Here is a 24,169-nt window from a genome sequence, read left to right on the forward strand (position 1 = left end):
ATGCTTGCAAGACCCTGTCCAAATTGGACTGAAACGGAAACCTTCTGATCCAGAACTCCTTGACTGCGGGGTATGTTCACTTCAAAGAGTTCTGAGTTGCCCCAGGAAACCAAAAAGTTAAGCAGAGCATTCTGCTTCTGGGGTCTGTAAGTAAATGCTGCAACATTCCATACCTGAACGTTACCTCAGACGTGAGCAGTGCAGCTGCTTGAGGGCTGTGACAAGTTGATTGCCTAGATGGTTGGGCAACTTAATATTCCTCTGTTTAATTTCTCCATTTGATAATTTAATTTTGTAATTACTTTATGTGTCAACATCAGGGGCTTTTGCAAGAACAATCTGTTGAGAGACAGATCTACGTACTAAACTGTGGACTTCAGACTTCATACTGTAAGGTTAGAGCAGCTCTACTCTGCATTTAGCACAGTGCAAGCAATAGCAGAGCAACAAAGATTAATACACCAAATGTTACAGTTTCCCATTAAATCACAACTGTTGTTTAGAGAAGGAAGTGTTGTTTCCAGTGCTCTTTCTCCTTTCTGAAAGGTTAGCAGCTTTGTGTGGCTTTATGAGCTAACTGGCTTGCTTTCCAAGTGGTGACTAAGTAGGTTATCTCAGTGTGGGAAGTGAGTTAACAGTGATGGAAGCAGATTAAAGCCATGGGTTAAACAAAGGTACGATGGGTTTTAGAAGATCTCAGATTGCAACTTCGTGTTGTAGAAACCATGAACAATCAATACATTGAGAACTAAGAACATCAATTAACCAAGAAAACCAAGCCCTTAATCTTCAAGTTGTTTCCCTTAAACACCTGCTGCATGAAGAAACCTTATGTAGTAACTGAAATTGGTGACTGTAGATATTCAAAGATAAACACTGATTCACCTGTAATTGTGTGTCAAACACTAAGCCCTTCACAAACCAAAGATCAGTCTGTTGATGCTTTTCACTCATGTAGATTAAATTCTTAATGGTAAGAAAATAGCTAAAATGCTACAGCTAAAATTGCTGTAAAAATGCAACACTATATAGGGTATCAATTTCTGGGGATTTTTTTGGCTTAGCATATTTCACTTCATGTTGCCATTGCTTTGATAGCATATGCTGTGTGCTTCTGCTGACAGGCACACTGAGAATCACAGTTTAGAAATGTGATACACATATAAAAGTTAGTATCTAATTTAGAACTGACAGCAGCTCTTTTTCTCTGCTTATGAGTGTCTGGGTGAAATTCATCTCTCACTTTTACTTCAACAAGTTAGATGGCCAAGTTAGAGCTAGTCAAACAGGTGTCCATCACAGGAAAATGAAATTATCCTTTGACTGTGGAGATGGCTATGACGTATTTGTGTATCTGAGAGACAAATATATTGCATATGTTCTTTTATAGGAAAAGCTTACCTTTCTTACCTTGCTTGTATACACATGCTACTATACACCTGCTAGCCACTTAGGTACCTGGGTTCTGCTGAAGGTGAAGCACAAGTGCAATCTGAAAATAGTTACTTGGAAATAAAATTTTATTGCTACCTGATATGCTGACAAGAGCTCTCTGATCAAAACTCCTCCAGCCACTCGAGAAGGGCAGAGTCAGCCATGCCTGCCCACACGAGCAGTGCCAAAGAGGAGTCAATATTCCCTGCTGCAGACAGTAATACATCATGAAGGAGGCTGGGAAGATCATAAGGCTGACATCAACTATTGTGAACTCTAGGAAAGTTGTAAGACTACCCATGGAGTCTTACCTGGTTCTGAACATGGGTGAAGAAGACACTCAGCTTTTACTGCTGGAGAGTTTTATTGATGCTCACTAATTTTTCTGAAGGGCTCTGAGTGCTTCTCCTGAGGTCTGCTCAGTAGCAGCACAAATGTCTGCCCTTAGGCAACTGGAAGCATCATACCCACCATAAACAAACCCATCATTTGTGACTCCAAGTCCCCTCTCACAAAAAAGCCCTAGCCCTCATTCTGCAAAGGTAAAGGTCCCATTTGCCCAGATTTGCAGCTTCTTACAACTCATAGATGCCATCCTACAGGGGCTTGTTGGGGAAGAGCGTTAGGGTCTTGTGCCCATAGTTCAAGGGTTTCATTGCCAAGTCGCTGCTTCCTCCCTGGAATAAAGATAATTTTAAGGCACCTCGTTTGAGGAGGAAGAATTCCATTTGTAAAGATTACCTGTGGCAAGCTACATCTTAGTGTGTATGCAGGTTTAGGTGGAGGCCCTGTCTTGTTGAGGACATAAGAACCAGGGTCACAGCCTGCTGCATGGAATAGTTTGCTCAGGAAAAAAGAGGAGCAAATCTTCCTCTGGCTGAGCTAGACTGAAAAAAACTGGGTCAGAAGTCAGTGTACTGCCACTGAATTGTTGCATTCATTTAGCATAATTTTCAGTCATATTACTTATTCCCTCTGTGGAATCTCCTGATTTGTCTCCTTACTCTTTGAAAAAAACCTAAGCAATCAAAAAGTCTAAAACACCTGTATGTTGGAAATATACATGTGGGACTAATGGTAAAGCACATTTTTCAGTTCATTATCTATGATATCATTCAGTTATTTGCTGACAGTATTTTTTTTACCAGAATGTCTCTCTCCAATTTATTTTCTTTACAGGAAAGTCTCTTGGACATGGAGCATTTGGAAAGGTGGTACAAGCATCTGCTTTTGGAATTAAGAAATCACCAACATGCAGAATAGTTGCTGTGAAAATGCTGAAAGGTATCTTGCTGCAAAGCTGGGCTGGAAAAAAATGATCCTTTTTGTAGTGTCTCACTTTTAGTTTGATCCTATTCAAAGAAAGAGTGTGTGATGTTATTCCCCCACCAATAACTCTCTGAAGCCTCCAAAAATTGTACACCAATTTTCAGGTCCATCACAAGTGAAATGGCAGAACTATGAAATAAAAATTGCATTCACACTAAAAAAAAGGTGATACAGGAGAAAGTTTCACATGCAGTAAAAAAACCTGATCGCTCATTTTATTGAAAATTTGGTTCCACTACTTCTAATATCAGAATGAATGAAAGAGTCACTTTTGTAGTATCAAAAGGGGCAATTACATTTCCTGCACACCCTACATCATACTGTTATGTTAGACTGACCCTATACTGAGCACCATAAATGCAGTTTAGCTGAGGCATGAGGCTTCCACCTTGATGTGAAGACACAGAGATAGAAGCTTTTGTATTTCCCTTGGCCATTAGCTCTGATGATTAATCATCTCATTGTCAAAACCAGGTGCCTTATGTCTCCTTTGCATCTGTCTGACTTTCATTCCTCATTCTAACCTTCTCCATTGCATTATATAAAGATTTTCCTTCCTTTAATTAAGCTAAACAGATCAAGCTGTTTAAATCTTGGAGCTGTTGTGCAGGTGTGTCCTCTCTGAACTGCCTGCAGCCTTATCACAGGGTGCTTAGGATGCTGACACCCAGGTTGTGTAATGGATTTGCCAGCACTCTTCATACACCAATGCTCTTCCAAAAGTGAAATCATCTCCCAGCTAATCACTGCCATGTTTTTCATTGGAGCAGAAAGGACAAAGACCCCCATCATTCTGAAGAGGTCACTTGTGAAGTCAGCAGGCAGGATGGTACTCAGTCACAACCTGCAGCAGCCATGCCTGAATTCCCTAACCCAGAGTGCTGGTGACATCCTTTCCTATCCTTTCCCATCCTTTTGTTTTGATTTTTCCCCCCCCACATTTCCCTGGGATCTTATGCTTCATTGCTAATCTTTCTTCAATGTAGAATCTTTTTAATTGTCATTTTCTACCAGGACACATCCTCTGTTCTGTCAGTAAGACTGAGATACCTGATGCTCTCAGCTGACTCTGTTCAGACATAGCTTGAATCCACCCTTCTTACCCAGTGGCTTCTAGCTCCACAGCTCCTTACTTATCAGTTATCAGAAGGTCTTTACATGTTTATTCCAGCCCTTGGAAGGGCACATGAGATACTCTCAGACCTGCAGTCTGTGCCTGAAACACTCACCCTGAAATAGCTTCTCTCTTGCCTGCAGTGACCTGGCAGCTGTACTTTGTGTAGGGTGTGCCCTCTTGATGTTGTCCTCAACAGCCTTGTTCTGCAATCTAATGTCAAGTGGTTTCACAGGGGCTGGTATGTGCTTCTAGGATATCCAGGACCATCCCAAAGGAGGGAATTTGCAGCTGAGAGGGTTGCAGACCTTTGGCCTCTCTCTTGTTCCAGAAGCACAGAAATACCCTGTTGGCCAATGCCAAATGAACAACTACCCTGTAGCAAGCATGTCTGGAAAATTGGAGGAAACTAAAGCTTTGGTCCCTGTCCAAACCTTCTGCAGTAGTGGGCCAATAGCCATCTGTGTCACTGGTTGCAGTGGATGGCCTGTCACCTGGGTCACTGCCTGACCCATGGTTAACTGAGCTGTTTTGCCAACATGCAGACATACGTGCTGGCAGAATGGACTGCCAGATTCAACATTTCTTCATGTACATCAGCAGGATTCTTGTGCCAGCCAGCACCATCAAGGCAGCAGGGGTTGTTCCTGGAATAGATGGGAGCAGACGGCAGCTACAAGAAGTCCTCACGGATCCTGTGTATGTGTGCAGGGTAGATGCTTGTATCTAAATTAGTTGCTTAAATAATCTTTTATTGTCAGCGGTGAGAAACAGCAGCCCATCCTGTCATGGCACAGATCCCTGCATATGGTGAGCTGAGCACTTGCTTTGTTCTGCTGACTATGGTGAGAGCCTGTGGAGACTCGAGCCTCTGTGGGGATCTTCCCCCTAAAGTTAGGGGAGATCTCCCCCATTCTTGTGTCCTCACTAGATTATGCATGAACTTTACAGTCATTTGTAGGCTTTGTCCTTGCAGAGTTCCCATGAGATGGACAAAAGTGTAATATGAATAATGGGTCACTGGGCAGGTGACAAATTTTCTGTGGGGCCACCAGGAAAATCTGTATTATTCAGGTGCTGAAATCATGCCCTTTAAGATCTAGCTCTGTATTCTTTCCACTGGACTATTCTTCCTATTCTTGGTGTCAGTAAACTGAAAAAAGTCCTATGGGACTGCAAAGCAGTATGGTTTTTCTTGCTTTATTAGAAAAATAAAATTCTGCAGAAAAAACTCGTTCAGATGAAATGAGAATTTTCTGTCAGCACTAAATATAATCCTTTGAGTTTACTTGTGGGATTTCTAGTCTCTTTACTATTACTGTTACTATCAATATTGATCATAAGTAGTAAGGGTGAGATGCAGTCACCTAACTTTAAATAATTAGAATTTACCTTCCTGGTCTTAATGCTCCAGGCCTCCTCTATAATGAACAGAACCAGACAAGCATCATCCAGGGGTGGTTCATCTCTTCTCTGTGCAGATGGCTAAAGCTGACAGCTGCATCAGCCTCTGGAAATGCTTTGCTCTTGCCACTGACTCCTTGAGTCAATATCCTTGAGATATTGATTAATTCAGGCTAATACATAACCCTTAGATAGCTGAAGTCAAGTCAGCTGAAGCCTACTCTAGACAGAGTTAATTACAATCTTGAAATCCCTTTTTGTTTGTCCTTTCATTTTTTTGGCTGAAACAACAAAACTCTCCATGTGAAAAAAAAATAATTCTCTCAGTTCTATATATAGAAGAGTCTACTGGGAGGAAGCTGAGTGCCAAACTATTTTTATGGGGTTTATTGCAAGTGAGAGGATGCTGAGCAGGGAGGAATAGACACAGAACATCAACACACAAAGTACACCCAGTAATGAAGGTTATTTGGATAGTAAATTTGGATAGAATGGATAATAAAAAGAAGTGGTAGAGCAAAGAAAGACAAATTATTTGCTATTCCACATTGCCTTTTTTTTTTGCATTTACAGAAGGGGCCACAGCAAGCGAGTACAAAGCGCTGATGACTGAACTGAAAATCCTGATCCACATTGGCCATCATCTCAATATTGTGAATTTGTTAGGAGCCTGCACAAAAAATGGAGGTAAAAAAATCTGCACCACCCTGAAAATGGGTTTGGATCACCTCCCAGTAGCAATCAGTTGGCTGTGTTGTTCTTTGTCCAGAGGTCAGGTTATTAACTTGAAATACTTGAGCTCATCTTGTGGTTGGCGAGAAAAAGAGGAAGAGAAAAAGAGCTTTTTGGGCACTTAATGAAGTGATTAAATATTTTCTTTACTTAAACTCTCTTGTCATATTAACATGACAAGTGTGACTTTTGAACCATGCCACTTGTCCCTTATCTCACTCCACTGCTCAAGCTCAAGTCAAACATAATCTGGAAAGGCTGGGAACAAGGGATATCAGCTGCTGTCCATGAACAATGAATCACAGGGCAACTGTTGTAAAATCCTTCATGATATCCCACTAGAGAAAATCAAAGGGCCAGGATGAGCGCCCATTTGTTTTAGATATGGCATTTAGTGTAGCTCAACAAGTGTGTGTGGGCTGCAGGCTTTAGTCTGAACACAGACTGCCTGAAAAGGAAATGGAGGGTCCCTCAGGACAGAGGTTCATGACCCAGCTTTCAAAAATTAGACCCTTCCCTAATTTCCAGAAGCAGTATTGTTTTGCTAACATGTCTGGAGTCCTTAAAGAAGCCTTCTGCTTCATTGATTAGTTATTCTGGACTCACACTATAGCTATGGGCATAAAAGACTATTCTTCTCAGAACTGATGCTGCCTTGTATTGCTTTATGCTGCTCCAAATGCACTTTCCTTTTGCCCAGGGCCACTGATGGTGATTGTTGAATACTGCAAGTATGGGAATTTGTCAAACTACTTGAAAAGCAAGAGGAATTTTTTCTGTCCTAACAAGGTGAGGAAGCAGATGCCTCTGGTAGAGTTCCTCATACCCAAGTGTTGGTAATGTAGATGCCAGCCTCTGAGCTAATCTCCATAGGCTCTTTTACCAAAGGAGAGAAACAGCTTTTGGGTGCTGTTCACCTGATCTGTTTTAATATTTAGTGTGGGATGTGTTGTGCCAAGTACTCATCTCTCTCCCCTGACTGTGTAAGGAGACTGCTGGGAGTAATTTGGATGGAGCCATCTACAGCAAGAGGAAGTGAATCCCATCCAAAGTGTCCCTGCATGCTCTCACCCCACTGCTGACAAACCCATTCCTGCTGAGCTTGGGGTCACTTCAGAGGTTGCTGTCAGCGAAGCCAAAGGAAGTGGTTTTGCCCACTGATTTCAGTACCTCTGGGAACACAACTGAGATAATGCCATTTAAAGCTCATGTTCCAAGACATCCTCAGTTCAGAGATTTGCAATTAATCTTATTATTATTATTCTGTGAGGAGAGGGGATAGTAAAAGAGAGTCTTGTCCTCACATCCCACAGCCCTCTAAATGAAATCTGTGTTGTGATTTCTGTTATAAATCTGAACCTAAATGTGCCAACTATAACCTTGTTTGTGCACTCTCAGCAAACTCTCTCAAAGGATGAAGTGCTCTGAAGTAGAATTTAGGAGCCTGGACCCAGAACAGCACTCCTCAAACCCTCTGCTCCACTGTGCCAAAAGCTCAGCAGCATCTCAGGGATTTTTGGGAAGGCACACTCGTGAGGATGTCTCCTTCTAAAGTTATTTGGCTGAGCCCCTGTTCCCAAGGCTGTCCATGTTGGACTCTGCCTGAGACACAGCATCCACCTCCTGAGTGTTTGCTTGTTGGTTTTAGATGCTCAGTGGGGAGCTTGGCCATGCAGGGTCCACCCTGGAGTGATCCCCTCACATCCCTCACCTTGGAGCCTGCCAAGACTTGGTGCTCCAGCACCCTTGGAAAGGACCCCCTGGGCAGCAGGGAAAGAGGGAGCCTGGCTCTAAACCAGTGTGTGCAGGGGAGAGGGACAGATGGAGGACAAAAAAAAAAAAAAGGAAAGAGGAGGCAAGAGCATGGCTAGGCAGCTATTCTGCTCTCCAGTAGCAGTAGGAAAGCATTTTCTGAGAAGTTTTGCATGTGTCCCATTAAGCTGTTGTTGGCCATAACATGAAAGCATTGGATAAAGGCTTTGGGGAGGAGCAGCAGTTGCTTGCAACAGCAGCTGTATTTCAAACACAAAGTGTCCTTGCTCCTGGGGCTTACAGCCCCACACCAAGCACTGTGCAGGGACATTGGGGCAGGTGCCTTAAGCAGCCTGGGACAAAAAGCTGGTGCTTCAGTTTGAGAGGAGTGGGACACCTGCACTGTGGGCACATCTTTCTGTACACCAGGCTCCTTCTCTGGTTACCAGAGAGAAATAGGCCCTTTCAGTTGTCTCATTTTGAGCTGAAGTGACCCACAGGCCAGAGGATGTGTCCATCCATCCTGCGAACCGTCACCTCATCAAAGGCAACCCACCACACAGGATATCCCAAAATAATGTGCTGGGTACTCCCAAGCCACCACATTTCTGCTCCCTGGGGTTGTCAGCCTTGGTGGAGTGAGCCACGCAATCAGCCTCCACCCGCCACAGTGGGGCTGGACACCAGTGTCCTTGGGAGAGCTGGAAGCACGTGCCATGGACCAGCATCATCTCCCAGCAAAAAACCAACAGAAATCTGACTCAGTTCCTTTCCCTCTCCCCCTCCATTGCTCTGACACCTCTTCTCCTCTGTTGTTTTTTGTTTGTTTGTTTGTTTGTTTGTTTTTTTGAAGGACTCCTCTCTGCAAGGAGAGCAAACGAATGAGAAAAAGGATACTGAGTCAGTGGAAGGCAAAAAACAAAGACTTTCCAGTGTCACCAGCAGTGAGAGCTTTGCGAGCTCAGGGTTCCAGGAAGATAAAAGTCTGAGTGATGTGGAGGAGGATCAGGAGGGTAGGTATTAATTCCTTCCTGTCCCTACATGGTCTGTGATATTTTTACAACATACTGTGCATCCCTGAAATTTTTTTCCTCATTTATCACCCTAATAAACATCCGTGGGAGATGCTCACAGGGTCATGTCCAGAGGGTAGAAGATTTTAAAAAAGATTATTTCCAGGGTTACTAAATCAGACAGGAAAATGTGTGATTGTTTCTTATGTCTTCTCCTTATCTTCAGGGAAAACACAGCAGTGTCCAAAGCCTGGGGTATAAAGCAAGCACTATTTTTGTTTCCAGTGACAGTGGGTTGACCTGCAAATATTGCTCTATGAAGAGTGGTTTTATGGGAATATTAGGGTCAGTAAGCATGGGGGAGAAATAACTGCCTCGTGAGCAATCTTTGTAACAAACCATGGTTTTCACCTTGGCAGATGCTGATGAGCTTTACAAGTTGCCCCTCACTATGGAGGATCTGATCTCCTACAGCTTTCAGGTGGCCAGAGGCATGGAGTTCCTGTCCTCCAGAAAGGCAAGTTTTGTGCTGAGGATTTTTTCCTATGGAAGGATGGGATTCAGAGGCAAAATCATGTCTCTGTTTCAGTGACACCTTCCTTGGGAGAGCTCCCAAAGGAAGAGCCATTTTCCTCCTGGCGTTATAAATATAATGCTGTGTTTATCCAAGTCTCCATAGTCCATAAACACAGCATCATGGTTGAAGTTATTGTGTCAAGCTCACCCATTCAGGGAAGATCTTTCGGGTGTGGTGGGGTTTTTTTGTTCATTTCACCATATATTAGCTAGGGAGCTCCAAATAGATTGGCACTTTCCCTGAAAATATCAAGGATCTTAAAATTTGTTCATTTTCTGGCTTTGGGAAGTGTGAAGGTTTTTTAAGATTTGCCACTGTGTACAGCAAATACATGTAAACTGTACTCAGCTTCCCTAAAAATATATTAAATTGATCTCAGTAATAATAATAATAATAATAATAATAATAATAATAATTTTTTAAAGGATATGGGAGACAGTCAGGAAATTTGAGGGCAGGATCAAGGAAATGCAGTTTGACTGTGCAACTGTTTTATTATAGTGCATTCATCGTGACCTGGCAGCCAGAAACATCCTTTTATCTGAGAACAATGTCGTGAAGATCTGTGATTTTGGCCTGGCAAGAGATATTTATAAGAATCCTGATTATGTGAGAAAAGGAGATGTAAGTCAAGATGCTGTTTATTTACCTAGATGTTTATAACATATCATTTCAAACTGTCCACCAAAATGTTCTGTAGATGGTCACATTTCCTGAACCTAGAGGAGCTTGAAAGTGATCATGGTTTTTATGAGATGATGAGCTACCCGGATGCACTGTGGATCTGGAAAGTATTTCTATCCTCAAGCATAAGGCTTGAACATGCTAACTCTTTCACAGCTCTGCCCTGCTAACACTTTAGATGTTTTTTTAGACATCTTTCTCGGTTTACTCAGCATAATCCCCTTACTCAGTAAATTTCCTTCAAGGAAACAAATCCCTCCAGAACAAGGTAAGTGTGTCCCCATGCACCCACCCCAGAGCCAAGAACCACTCATGAAGCTTCAAGCAGCTGAGCTGGATTTGCTGCCTACATTGCCTACTGGGATTATTTTTTTGCTTTTGCTGCAAATAGCAGAGAGCAAGAACCCTGCCAGGCCTCCCATGAAAGTTGGGTCAGCAAAATGTGTCTGTGCCTACTCATGGCGTGGGAATTCGGTGTGGGCATTATGGTCATACAGAGAGACTCCTCCTGGAAGTTTCACCCACCTGCCAGCTATTCCTGCACCCATAGACAGATTTTTTAAGATTTTCAGCACTATATATTAGCTGGGAAACATTGTTCACATAACTTAGGTACTGCTCAGAAGACCCTAACAGACTGTGCTGAGGGGACTTCAAGGGTTGCTGATATAATCCTACAATTCAGGCTCTGGAAATTTTCTCTAGAACATTGCCAACACCATCAGAGAATGGTTTGTGCTTGGATGTAGGGCTTTCTCCCCCATCCAGCAAGAAACCTCTGCTCTTCCATATCCCCACATCCCTGTAAAGAAAATGCCCGCTCACTCTGGTCACTGATTTCCAGTGTCTGCTTCCAGTGTTGTGCATATTTTAAAACCAGACTTTTATTCCAACAACTTGTTAAGAACATGTCTGAATGAGTGTGGGTTTATCTTGACTGCCTGTAAGGAAATCCCACAGGTTTCTGTTTGAATGGTAATTATTTACATAACAATATATAGTTGATTCATCTACGATTAAATTCTTTTAGGCTTTGAAAATAATAGTCAAGTTTGTCCCTTTTACTCCAGGCTCGACTTCCTCTCAAGTGGATGGCTCCAGAGTCCATATTTGATAAAATCTACAATACAAAAAGCGATGTGTGGTCCTACGGGGTCTTGCTGTGGGAGATATTTTCCTTGGGTACGTTAACTCCACACCCCAGGAGCTGGGCTCAGCAGCAAGGACTGCAGCCTGGGGGAAAAACATCCATTACATTCAACAAGCTCTTTCCAAGTCTTTAATAAGGAAAGACCTAAATCAGGAAGAGGTGGGGTGTGGGGGTAGTGGGGAGAATTGTGCATCGCAGGTCTCTGCTAGCTGGAAATTTTGGTGCTTGTAAGGGCAGTGAAAACTGATTTGCCAGGTTGAAAGCTTTAATGGGTAGCACTGCTGAGAACTTCACCACCTACTTCTGCTGCGGTAAAAATTAAGCTTCCCTCTTTTCTCTGTGAAGCCCTTGGGAGAGACATAGGGCAGCACAGCTGGAGCAGTCACAGTGCTTTGTCTGACTGATAACACAAACCAAGAAAATTTGGCACATTTTGAGGCTTTTTGATTGAAAGCAGCATAGGCGTAGCACAGACCCAGCAGGGACTGAAGCGTTGCCTCCTGTGCCACAGATAGCATCTGAATCACAGAGTGCCATGGGCTGGGTGCTCCCTCAAAAGCTTCTTCTCTTCTGGGAGCAAGGCAGCTGAACACACAAAGATCCTTGCATGTCTCAGACTGTGTCCTCCCTGTTTCCAGCCTGAGAACAGGCCGTGCCCCTAGCCCAGAAGGGACCCACCCCCCCCCTTCACCCTGGCTGCTGGACGCAGCAGGCAAACAAGCATCTGCACAGATGCCACAGGATGAACTAGAGCATGCAATCCAAAATTAAAACCCCGTGAAGCTGCTTTTTTTTTTTTTTTTTCTCCTTTTTTTTTTTTCCCTTTCTTTCACGTGGAAAGGGCAGGATACAAGATGTACACTGAGTGGGAACAACAATGACCGTCAAATAGAAGAATCTTAATTGGGTTCAACATAGAGGCTGACAAAGGAGGCGAACAGCAGAGGAAACAATACTATACAATGCTCAGGACAATCAATCATTTATTAGTTTAAATACGTGTTGCTGGTCAGCCTGCCAGCTCTTGTGATTTTATGGTCAGCCTCATAATACCTGCTATTTTTTTCTTAAAGCCCCAGCTCCTTGAACCTGATGGCTGTCTGACTTTCTTTTTCCCTTTTCCTGATTTTGTTTGTTTACAGAAAAAATAAAAGCATGATCAAGCTGCATCTTAAAGCCAGAAAAACTAGAAAAATAATGCGAATTTACTTTGATCTGATTAAAACTTATGATTCTATTATTTTCAGGATAGATTTGAACATTTGGGATTTGTTAATATTCGACTTACTAGAATTCAGGGTCCAAGCCAGTAGAGAGATCAGACCTAGCTTTTCTTGGGGCATACTTTTCAAGTCAAATTCAGGTGTATTTTTTGCATTTAGGCCAGGTAAGCATCACCAGTAGTACTGGGTTTGATCCTGACCACTCCAAGGACCAGGACTTGGAGCACCATCAGCAGCAGCAGTTCACAGCCTGTAGCTGTTGGAAGGGGTCAGACTGGCTCCCAGCTCTGCAAGCAGATGCTGCACACCTTGAGTGCTGGAGGGGGACGTATAGGGCCAAGATTAGGTCACAGGCAACCAGCTCAAGGCATGTTGTGACTCTGTTTTCCCAATGTCACCTCCAGGTGCCTCTCCTTACCCTGGAGTCCAAATAGATGAGGATTTCTGCAGCAAACTAAAGGAAGGCACAAGAATGCGAGCCCCGGAGCAAGCAACTGAGGAAATGTAAGATGCCTTTCTCTTCTTTCCTTGTGTACCACTGCCCTCCAGGGCTGCCTTGCAGGTGACATAAGCATCTCCACAAAAAGTACCCCATGGCCAACGTAAGAAAAAAGCCACCAATGCTGCTGACTTGAATCTTCTTGCTGTCATAAACATCTTCTTGCCTACCCCACCTCCTTGGTCCCCTGGCCCTCCCGTGAGGTGGGAGAGAGTGAGGAGGGACGTGGACCCAAGCCCAGGGCACCACCAGAGCCAGGCTCCAAAGGGAGCTGATGAGCAGCCAGGAGGAGTAAGGTCATTCATTCCTCTCCGGGCTTAATATTTACTGACATGCACACAGATAAGTGCTGGAGGAATGTGACATTATTAACATTGCCTTGACTTAGGAAGCAGCAGCAAAGGCTTCCTCACAAACACTCGGGTGATGAGGGTCCACCCTTTCCTGGAGACGGTGGCTGTTGGCAGAGGAGGTGACAGGGACCTGCAGCCTTCCAGCTCACGTCGCTTGCAGAGTTTGTCTGAGCCTCTCCACCATGACAGCAGCTGTTGCTCCCCTGTCCCCTGCCTTCAGGTGCAGCCTTCAGCTTCTGCTGCTTGGCCAACACCTTTTGGGAGGCCTGGGAGGGTCCAAGTGAGACCCTGAGATTGCAGCCCCTCTGCCCTGGGTATGGGATGGAGTGACCTGCCTGGGGAGGCACTTGCAGAACCCTGAACATGTACCCTGGGGCAAAATTATTCAGGAGTATGAACATATCCAGGGTATTTTACCTCTGGAGGCAAAATCAAGTACATGTAGGTATCTCTGGTGGTTTTTTTGAGTGCTATGACATGACTCTAAATAGCAACACTTACCAAAAAATAATTCTGGAAGAAGAAAAAGGATGCAAGCCAGCCATGCCTATCTGGGAGTATTACCCATCGGCTAATTTTATTATCCTAGTGACAGTAGATAAGAGCTTTTTTTTTTTTTCTTTTTTTCTCTTCCACATATTTTATTGCAGGAAGGAAAGCTCAGTTCAACCAATACAAGGAAGTGACACATTCATAAAAGTCATCTTAGGATGCCTTAACTTAAACATTGCCAGTTAATAGAGATGTTTAATACATAGCTTTAATGCTTAATTAGGAATAATAAAAAAAAAGAAACTATGGTTGGCTGAATTGTTCTTTTGAAGTGGTTTTCCCAGTGTCTTTCAGGAAGAAGTTTTTTTTCTTTTTCTGTGGAAAGTTTACTCTTTTACGTTTAGTAAGGGGCCATGGAGTGTTGGAGAGAATCTCTGTAAAATCAGACAGGCTAAGGAGTTAACTCTATTGATGACAAGCTGCCAGACATACACTGCCTTGGATCAAAGTGAGCTGCAACCCTACCATGTGCTCATTTTGCTTTTTTTTTTCTCCCAGCTACCAAATCATGCTGGACTGCTGGCAAAGCAATCCCAATGACAGACCAAGGTTCTCTGAGCTGGTGAAAAAGCTGGGTGACCTCCTGCAAGCAAATGTTCAGCAGGTAATATCACCATGGTGTGGTGTCACTGAGGCTGGGCTGACCAGCTCCATGGTCCCAGGAATAACACTGATTTTTTGTATGCTTTTAGGAAGGCAAAGACTACATACCTCTCAACACAATATTTACAGCAGAAAGTGGGTTTCCCCCTGCATCTGATCCCTTGTGCAATGAGAGGTTTTCGGTTACCAGCTCAAGTTGTGGAAGCACTGAAAATGTCAGGTGAGACAAGCAGAATTAAGACAGAGTTTGTTTGTTGGGTGTTGCAGCTTGCTGCATAGCCTGGTTTGGACCTGGGTGGGAGAAAACAACCAGAGACACCTCACATGGCCTGGGTGTCCCACCAGCCACTGAGTCACAGAATCACAGAATGTCTTTGGTTGGAAGAGAACTTCAAGATCATCCAGTCCAACCTTTGACCAACACTGTAAGCTCACCACTAAACCATGTCCCTAAGGACCAGCTCCACATGCCATTTAAATACCCCTAGGGAAGTAGATTCCACCACTGCCCTGAGAGGACTACTCCCAATGTTTGACAACCCTTTCAGTGAAAAAATGTTTCCTAATATCCAGCCTAAACCTCTCCTGGTGTAGCTTGCATCCATTTCCTCTGGTGAAGAGGCTCTCTCCCTCCTCACTCCAACATTCTTTGAGGTAGCTGAAGAGAGAGATAAGGTCTCAGCCTCCTCTTCTCCAAACCACAGCTCCCATTGGGCTGGTATGAGTGAGTCAGGGTGTCCATCAGGGCACTGGGCTCAGGTGCTGTGAGAGGGCAGCTGTGCAGGGCCCAGGGCTGGGGAGGAGAGTGAGGTTTTGGTGGGCTCTGGGTAACAAGTTCCATGTGTGTGATACTCCCTTGGTGATAGACAGGCAAAAGCTTAGAGAAATAGAGAAGCACCCAGCACTTCTGCTCACACACTTCACACTTTCACCAAAAATTGTCCTGCTTTTTTTTTGTTGTTGTTGACAGGTATGTAAACACTTTCAAAATAAAACCACCGCAGCACATAAAGACATTTGAAGAGCTTCCCATAAAGGAAAAGCTTGTATTTAATGTAAGTGACTCTTGGGCCAAATGGTTTGCCATTTTTTTCTTTTATGTGACAGATTTATAAAGAAAGAATTGAGAGGGGGTTTTCTGCTTTATCAGGTCTCCTGATATGAGGTGCAATATTAGCTGTGCTTGCAACATGGTGTTAATCCATGTCCTACAAACTGGGGACATTAAATCCTTGCTCACTATGCCATGGGCTGCAAACACTCCTTCCCTGATAAGAAATGGACAGTGCCAATAGGCCTGTAAGGTCCCACCTGAGCCCCACTGGTGTGGAAGAGTAACTTAAAAATCCCTTGGATTTGGGTTTTCATCTGAATAGTAGTGCACAATGAGAATCAGGGGTCACATTTCCATCCGAGGTTCCTGGTATGAACAAGCCCTGTTATCAGGCAGAGAAGCTGGGGAAATATCTAGTAACAGGGCACAGATAATGTCCTGGGTGGCTGGAACATGGGCAAGAGATTGGAAGAAGCTTTTAGTGACCCATTTGTAGATGTTAAACGGTGGGAGGTGGAAAAGGCATGGTGGTGCTCTGAAAGCTGAAAAAGTGGTTGGCCCAACTTTACCTCATGTGCAGACATCTTTGTTTTAGCACTCTGTGTCTGCATTAATGGCATGTTTGCTGCACCCCAAAGCCAGGGCAGTTTGGAAAGGCACTGTTACATACCTGGGCTTGCAACATCTGTCTCCTCGAGCTTTCTGAGTATAATAAAGCAAAACGACACCGAAAACTGGACCAAAGAGTAAATGAAGCCATTGCACATGTAACTTTCTGCAGTTAACACCTCACAGGATTGTGTCTTTCTGTTTTCTTCAAGGATTACCAAGCAGACAGTGGGATGGTGCTGGCCCCAGAAGAACTGAAACGCTTCACATGGACAGGCAGCAAGCAAAAAAGGACACTTTTTAGGTCTGTATTTTGTTTCCTTCTTCTTCACATTTTAGAGGGCAAAGGAGGATTGAAGGTCCTTATGATAAATTGGGCGTAGTGAAAGTAGCTGATGTGTCCCCAGTCCTGCAGACACACTCAGTGAGGTGTGCCCTGCTCAACTGAGTCAGCAGTCAGCTCCCACACCTAACCCTCTGCACACCTTTGTGGAAACAAATAACCCTCAACTCCTTCGATGCACATCATCAATATGATTTATTAGCACTCAGTTCACCAGCCTGATCCTCAGCTTAATGCCAGGCTGGACGAGGGAGTGCCAGAGAGCACTGAACCAAGGCAGAGGTAGGTAACTATAGGAAATGAACCCTTGGCAGGGGTGAGGAGGAACGTGTGGCTATGAAAGATTTGCAGTTCTTTCTGCAAGTCCCCAAGGGCACCCCAGATGGGACAAGTCTCCCCGTGCTTGTTTTTGCCTTGCTTTTCCATGAGTCAGCTAAGCACGGCCCATTTAACACCCATGGGCTCAGGATGCTAAAGTGGCAACTTTACAATAGATGGATGTGAGGGCCTCACTTCTCTTCCTGCCTTTAAGCACTTTAATATATTGGCCACCTTCCTCCACCTAATTCCTGACAGCTGCCCAAGCAGGGAACTAGGGCTGCTAAGGAACGCATTGCACTGACATGAACTCCCTGTAAATGGGAAATGTTTATTTTCTCAGTGCCGGCGGTGTCTCAGTTCCCAGCGCTGGGAAGCTGGCAGTGTCTGGGGCTGGTTTTGGATCACTGCTCTCCGCCAGCCTGGGGGACTGCCCCGACCCAACCCATCCTTCATCTTAGGCTGGCAGGAGGTCAAGGCCATCCTGCCATCCTGCCTGTGCTGAACTTGTCAGCGACTTGCAGCTGGGCAGGCTGGGAGGTGTAGTATTGTCCCAGGGAACAATTGGAGCTGGCTGGAACGTGCGGTCAAGGCAGGGAGGGCTTGCTTCAAGAAAAATTCCTGTGACTAAGAGGGCGTTGGTTAAGCACAGAATACTTGTACGAGAGCTTGCACATTCACACAGCCAAAACAGACTGCGCAGGGCAAACGTGCTGCTGGCAGGAGCCTGCAATGGAGCACTGCTCATGCGTAGGAAAGCTGGGGTAATTCAAGCCACTCCAAACAAATGCTGGAAAAACCTTTCTCCTGCCTTGACCATTCACATTCCAGAAAAAAAGCTTTTGAGCAATCTTATGGTACTTTGATTGTACTGAGATAGTTTTCCATACTCTCTTTTAAGGATCCAGGGTATCAGAGAGGTTGGAATACATGCAGATATTAGAGGGCTCCAAAGAATGCAGTATTTCCTTGAAGTGGTTTAACCCATTTTTAATTTGTGTAAATGTGACATTTCTAAAGGCTGCTGTCAGTAGCAGAGACAATGCTGCAACCTTCCCAAATGAAACGTATGAATTGCCTTTTCCTTTGCGTGGCATGGAATACATGGAGTCCGCCTCAAGCATCCCTCCAGAGCTGCTTTAAGGAGCATTCTTGGTTGCAGAAGGAAAAGGAATGCTTGGATGGGAAAAAAATATTGAACTCAACAGTGTCTGCTAGGACATAAATCCTCAGGGAAACAGAACAGTTGGCTGAGAACATACAAGGTCATCTGGTATGCAAGCTAAACAAGTGGTACTGTAGTGCTATGCCAAAAAGCAGTCTTGTATGTAAATGCACACAGGGACCCTTTAATCAGTACCCATTGCTAAAAGTGGTAGTTTCTTAGCTAAGCATCCTTTATTTAGACTAAATTGGAGCAGTAGATAAATACTCCTAAAAGTAGTAGTAGAAAGGTAACACCTGGAGAGGTGTGACACATGCCAGCTGATCTAACCAGATGCACAGTCCTGTTTCATCCATGGCATCTCAAGCATACATCTCTGCGGTTCCACCCCCTCCCCTGTGCTGGCATTTCTGCTTGGTTTGCCTTGCAGAGAGCTGGTTCACGTTGCTGGATTATCAGAAAAAGGGCCTCAGGATAGGTTCTGAGTGAGCAGTAGCAGTCAGGGCAGTTGCTGCCGGGGCCAGGATGAAGGGGTCATCATCATCAGCTTACATTTAGATATCTGCACTGTAACTTCAACACAGCCTCCTTGCTCCAGAGCACTTACATCATGCTGTAACCCTCAGCTCTGCTGTTCAGGACACAAAACCAGACACATGCACTGGCACCAGCAGGTGGGTCCTGAGCAGAGGCTGAGGGTGCTGCAGAGCCAGGTCCTTGCTGTTCCCCCCTGACCTCAGGCTGGGGCCTGTCTGCCCCCAGGCTCCTGCACCTCCCTGCTGCCCAGGGCAGAACCACCATGCTCAGTGAGGGTTTCAGTCTGTTCGAAGGATCTGAAATGAGCCTGCCAGGTGGGGTGATGCTTTTTGACCCACACAAGAGTGTGGCGTTGGAGGTGGCCACATCTGCCACCGCAGGTAAGTTGCATAAGGTGGAAGGAGCCAAACTCAGTGCACCCTACCTGTCACCAGCAGTGCCCCCAGGGACTGTTTCAAAGGAAACGTCATAGAATAGTTTGGGTTGGAAGGGCCCTTTAAGGGTCATCTAGTCCCTGCAGTAAGTAGGGACATCTTCAACTACATCAGGTCACTCCGAGCCCTGTCCAACCTTGAATGTTTCCAGAGATAGAAGAGTTGGCTCCAGCAAAGAGCCAGTGCATGCACTGGTGCTTACTCAGCATGACCAGCCCAAGAGCCAGACCCTGGGGAAAGCAGAGCAGGGACACCCTGACTACCCTCTCCTCGGGCTTCCTCTGATGTGGAGGAAAATGCACCTATGCACAAGACTCATCCTTGGCTTCACTACAGGAGACGATCACCACCCCAAATCCTGGGGAGCCCCTCAGGCAGAGGTGTTGGCCTAGAGAACACCAGAAATGGTTGCTGCATGTCTTGGATTTCCTATTTCCATTGAGATGAAAATAAGTGAACAGCATAATAAAAAGATAAGACTTTACTAATACAAGGCCTCAGGTAACAAGATCTCTGCAGAAAGATTTGGAGCAGAAAAAAGAACAACATTCTGAGCTCTACTCCTTTGCGAGTGGAAAGGATCCCAATTGCAACTCTCCTCTAGCTAGCACTGGTGAAAAAGTCCAACCCAAGTAAGCCAACACAATTGGGCTGGACAAGTCTCTGGCAAACTCCTAACCAGAAAAATAGCCAAGAACACCACTTGTGAGCTGGAACAAGCATCTGAAGAGCTGCAGCCAGCTTCTAACCTCACACAGTTTCTCAAATCTGTCAGGAAAGCAGCAGCCATTTCCTCTAACAAATGATCCCAAATAAAAAACAACGAGACAGAGTTTCCAATTTACATTCCTAGCATGAAAAGCAGATAGGCCACAGCTAGAGAAGCCTTTAAGCTCAGTCTCAACATGACCCCTGACTAGAGATGCTAAAACTCCATAGGCTCCTTCAAAGCTCTCTCTTGGAGTGTATGGCCAGGTGCAGCAGTGCAGCCCAGGTAAAATTAATATTCAGCTCTAATAGTATAAAGTTTTATTAATTAAAGTAGAAGCCAAGTCTAGCTTTCTCAGGATGAAAAAGCCTGATGATGAATGAAAAGATCAAAGCATGATGCTTTTAAGGCTGCCTAAAACTCACAATTACCATGTAAATTACAGAAGTCTTTCTCCCTAAACCCATCACAGAAAATCCAGCAAGTCTGTGACTAACCTTGTCACATAGTTACAGAATTCACCCCAAGGCAATTACTTGTCCATCCGCCAATAGATGCAGTATAAAAATATGGGATGCATCTGCAATCCTCATCAGGGGGGCTTGTCCTCTTGAATTCCATCCCTGTACAAATGTAATGGGGTGGTCTTCTTGGCAGGACCAATTCCTTACAATAGGACAGAATACAGACATCACACTCCTTAAAAATCACACAGAATTGTGAGTTAGACATTTAAAAACTGTGAAATCTAAGAGAAAGTGTTACTTCTCCATTTCTTAATTAAGAAATGCCCTGTGCTATCAGTTCTGTGCTCCTCTGAAAGATTTAACTGTGCAAATTAAAATGAAAAGCAAATCCCTGGGCTCCAAAAGCCTCAACAGATGTTCTGACTGTTGTCTCTGGAATTCAAAACTAGGGCTGCCAACTTTCCTGACCTTAGAAATGGAGGGGGACAGAGTGTCCATGAATTTATGAAACTACTGAAGAGGGAATCTAATTTTAGTCATTGCAGTCCAACATATGTTTACATTAGGATTTCACATGCAATTGATGATGGAAAATGCTCTGGCTTGTCCTTTATCTGCAGAAAAAAATTTTGTATCTGTGTTCAATAGCATGAAAATTCTTTTTGTCTTAACTTTCTTCATTATTGAAAGGGTCCTTCTAAGCACTGCATTCTTAGAATACAGGCAAGAAAGTGCCACAAGGAGATCAGTGTGTTAAGAGTGGCTCAGCTGAGATGGCACTAAACACCTCTTGTAAAGGGCATCTTATAAATGTAGCCTAGAGGATAACTTGGCTTTTGTGGGTCAGAAAAACTAATTCAAACCAGCAATGCTTGTCTCCTGCTGAAAGAAGCCTGAAAGAGGAGATACTCAACCCTGCACCCTTCCCCACAAACTTCAGCTGCTTATCTTAAAAATTCACCCTAACATTAGGCTTTGGGAACACCTACAACAGTTAGCTTTCTGCTTTTGCCCCAAGGCTTATGATCTCTCATTATGTCACTCCTCCTGGTCAAAAACCCCCCAGGTCTCTTAGGAAGAACATTTAAGTGTAGGGACCTCACGGATATCCCACAGCTCAGCAGCAGCACAGATGCCAGACACTCCACACTGCTTCACCTTGCAATGAAATTTCACTCTCTCACACCTGGCACAAACAAACAGTAGAGCTTTGGCTGAGTGATCAAATGTTCCCTGTAAGCATCAAGACTCTTAACACTTAAAATGAATGCAAGCATTTTAATAAAGACATTCAGCCACAGCATCTCTGTTCAGAAGGGGACTGGAGGGAGACACAGGAGAGCTCTTTCAGTCCTCCGTTCTGCTCTCCCATTGAGCAATCCCATCTGCATCGATGCCATTCCCATCATCTGAGAATAAACAAAGCTGCTGCTTGTGATGTGGCTTTGCTCAAGCCATTAAAACAAACACTTGTGCATGTTAAATATGCTAACAGCAATTCCGCTCTGTTACAGCGTGAAAGGTGCCAGCAGGAGCAAGGAGTCAGTGCTTTCTGGAATAACCAAGCCAAGAAGCTTCTGCAGTTTCAGTTGTGACCAGCTCAGTGACTCCAAGCAAAGATATACATATGGTAACGTGATGCTAGAGAAAATGAAAACGTGTCATTCTCCCCCTCCTGACTACAACTCTGTGGTCCTTTATTCTCAGCCACCTGTTTAAATACTTCTAGGTCAAGATTTAAATATGCATTTCATCAAAAAAGGTTCTTCTGAAACACTGTTAGTTTAAAATTTTTTACCCTAATAATTTTAATTATCCCCAAATTTTAAAGTATATATCATTGGCTTACATCTCAGTGATCTGCTTTTCTACAGACTGCAACAAGCATATACAAAATATAGCCAAATACTAATGCTTAGGTCTCAACTTTCCCAACGCTGAACATCAGCAGCTGCCACTAAAATTGCCCAGTGCTTCTGAATGGTCATCATTACAGAGAAACCCAGTTTGCTGTTTTGTCCCTAGCAGCAGGATGGTATTTCATGTTTTAGCCAACCAACCTCTGCTCTGCCCCAGGTGCAGCACCAGTGCCCCAGCTGGGAGAGGCACCTGCGAGTCAGGCACTGGGTGAATTTGCAGCCTATTGCCAGATCCGGGGTAGTGCTGGAAAATAAAGGACTCTCCCAGGTGACAGAAACAACTAACAGGCCATGCTCTAGGACTTCTAATGAAAACTCTACTTTGAGAAACTTGAGGGAAGGCTAATGATGTAGGGAAGCTGAATTGCTAGCTGGGGATGTGGCATCACACAGCTCTTACTGCTTTGGATGGCAAACACAGCAAGGAGTCTTGCAAGGCAAGAGTTTCAAATGTGTGTTGCAAAACACAATTGGCAGATAGAGGAGAACTAAGATCAGAGCCAGGGCTACAACAACAGGGAATAAGGATTAATTCAGTTTGGACAAGCCTGCTGAAATCAAGTAAATATTCTTGAAGTTTTGCACTTTGTCAGTTTGCCAACAAACACACACTGGAACCAAACCACAAGCTAGATATGTTAGAGCCAAGCTCTGGCCACAAAATCTTGTGGACCTTCTAACACTGCACTGATTATATTTTATTTACGGGAATCTGCCTGAGAAGTCAGAATAGCTACTAAACTGCATATACTTTAAGTTAATGCATCAGAAGAGACTTTGAATAGATTACTTTGAAATGAGGAGACAATCTCCTTGAAAAGTTAGGGCAGCTTATCTATGAAGACAGCTGAATTTCCAGGTTAGTTACCAGTATATATATAAAGGAATAAAAACGTACCATTTGTTCACAACAGATTTCTGTATAGCATCTCAAAAAGGGCACAAATGTTTTTCCTCTGAGAAATGTAAGGACACGTCATTCCCTTGCACCTTTACTATTAAAATGAGTTGGTCGTTTAACACAGTAACCCTGACATCTTCCAAATCAACAACTACCACTCAATTGCACCATCTTCCTGGTGCAATATAAATATATTGTTAACTAAAATGCTACATATAATACAGTTCTCTTAAAACCCAGCTTGGAAGCTGTGAATTTAACTCACTAACAGATTAAAAGGAAAATAACCTTTTGTGTATTTACAAAGAAAAAATGTTCTTAGACAGTCAAGTAAAAGAAATACAGACCCCTACTACTAAGCTACCGTATTAATTCTAGACCTTCCTGGCCAAGAGATCATCAGTTTTAAGCATCTATTGCACTGTCTCTTGCTGGAAAAGTGTATTTGATCTTGATGAAAACAAAAGTAAAATTTAAGAACTGTTTTTTAACTCCAATTGAGCAAAAGTAGTTATGGGATGATGCATCTCAGAGGAAATGTTTGCACAGTGTAAATATATAAATATGGTTTTTGTGCATAAATATTTAAGAAAACTGGACAAAGGTTACTTTTGTATGAAACCCGTAAGTTTCTTCAGATGTGAATAACTATTATTTTATCTTGCAATTTCTGTCTTCACATAATGTATTTGACTGCTGAATTCATATAATAAAGTTTGCTTTTGAAAGAATCCAGAGTTCTGCCAAATGAGAGTTAATCCAGAATAAGACTTCAGCAGCACGAAGACATCTGGCAAACAATCCATCCCACAGTCAAGTTTTATGCACAAAGGAGAGCATGGAATGATTGCACAGAAGGCACACATCTCACACAGCAAAGCAGGTACAGTGATGGACACTTGTACTGCTCCCCCTGTGCCATCTCCTAGATTCAGCATCTCTATAAAGTGCTTAGTGCTGCCTTAGAGGCAAAAAATTCAACTCTGCCTCTGGGAGAAGTAAGGCTTGATGGTGGAAGGAAGGAAGAAAAACCAGCCCACTGATCAACATACATTCAACTATGCTCCATACCTGGTTACTTCCGCAGCTTCAAGATCTGGTACAGACAAATGGGCAGCAAACAGAGCTACAGGCTGCTTGTCCCAAATGAAGCCTGTTCTGAACCCCTTGTGACATGAGTTTGCCACCTTAGGCCTGGCAGTCTCTTCTTCAGAGAATTTCCACATCCCCATCCCATCCATCAGATGCTGGCTCCAGAGATGTGCAGCTGAGTGCACTCTGCTACACAGCATTA

The 24,169-nt window shown here is 43.9% G+C and overlaps 1 protein-coding gene across 1 annotated transcript in view; it reads left to right on the forward strand.

The window, feature by feature from the left end:
* Positions 1–23,598, forward strand: part of FLT1 (fms related tyrosine kinase 1) — a 112,397-nt gene extending 88,799 nt beyond the window's left edge. The window contains exons 18-30 of the mRNA XM_030466072.1: positions 2,614–2,718; positions 5,855–5,968; positions 6,714–6,802; positions 8,619–8,778; positions 9,198–9,295; positions 9,857–9,979; positions 11,110–11,221; positions 12,817–12,916; positions 14,315–14,420; positions 14,509–14,639; positions 15,390–15,474; positions 16,295–16,386; positions 21,570–23,598. Coding sequence (XP_030321932.1) covers positions 2,614–2,718; positions 5,855–5,968; positions 6,714–6,802; positions 8,619–8,778; positions 9,198–9,295; positions 9,857–9,979; positions 11,110–11,221; positions 12,817–12,916; positions 14,315–14,420; positions 14,509–14,639; positions 15,390–15,474; positions 16,295–16,386; positions 21,570–21,774 — 1,520 coding nt within the window. The 3' untranslated portion in view covers positions 21,775–23,598. The remainder of the gene's footprint in view (positions 1–2,613; positions 2,719–5,854; positions 5,969–6,713; positions 6,803–8,618; positions 8,779–9,197; positions 9,296–9,856; positions 9,980–11,109; positions 11,222–12,816; positions 12,917–14,314; positions 14,421–14,508; positions 14,640–15,389; positions 15,475–16,294; positions 16,387–21,569) is intronic.
* The last annotated feature ends 571 nt before the right edge of the window (positions 23,599–24,169 follow it).

The sequence above is a fragment of the Calypte anna genome, chromosome 1 (assembly GCF_003957555.1).
Source record: "Calypte anna isolate BGI_N300 chromosome 1, bCalAnn1_v1.p, whole genome shotgun sequence".
Lineage (NCBI taxonomy): Eukaryota > Metazoa > Chordata > Aves > Apodiformes > Trochilidae > Calypte > Calypte anna.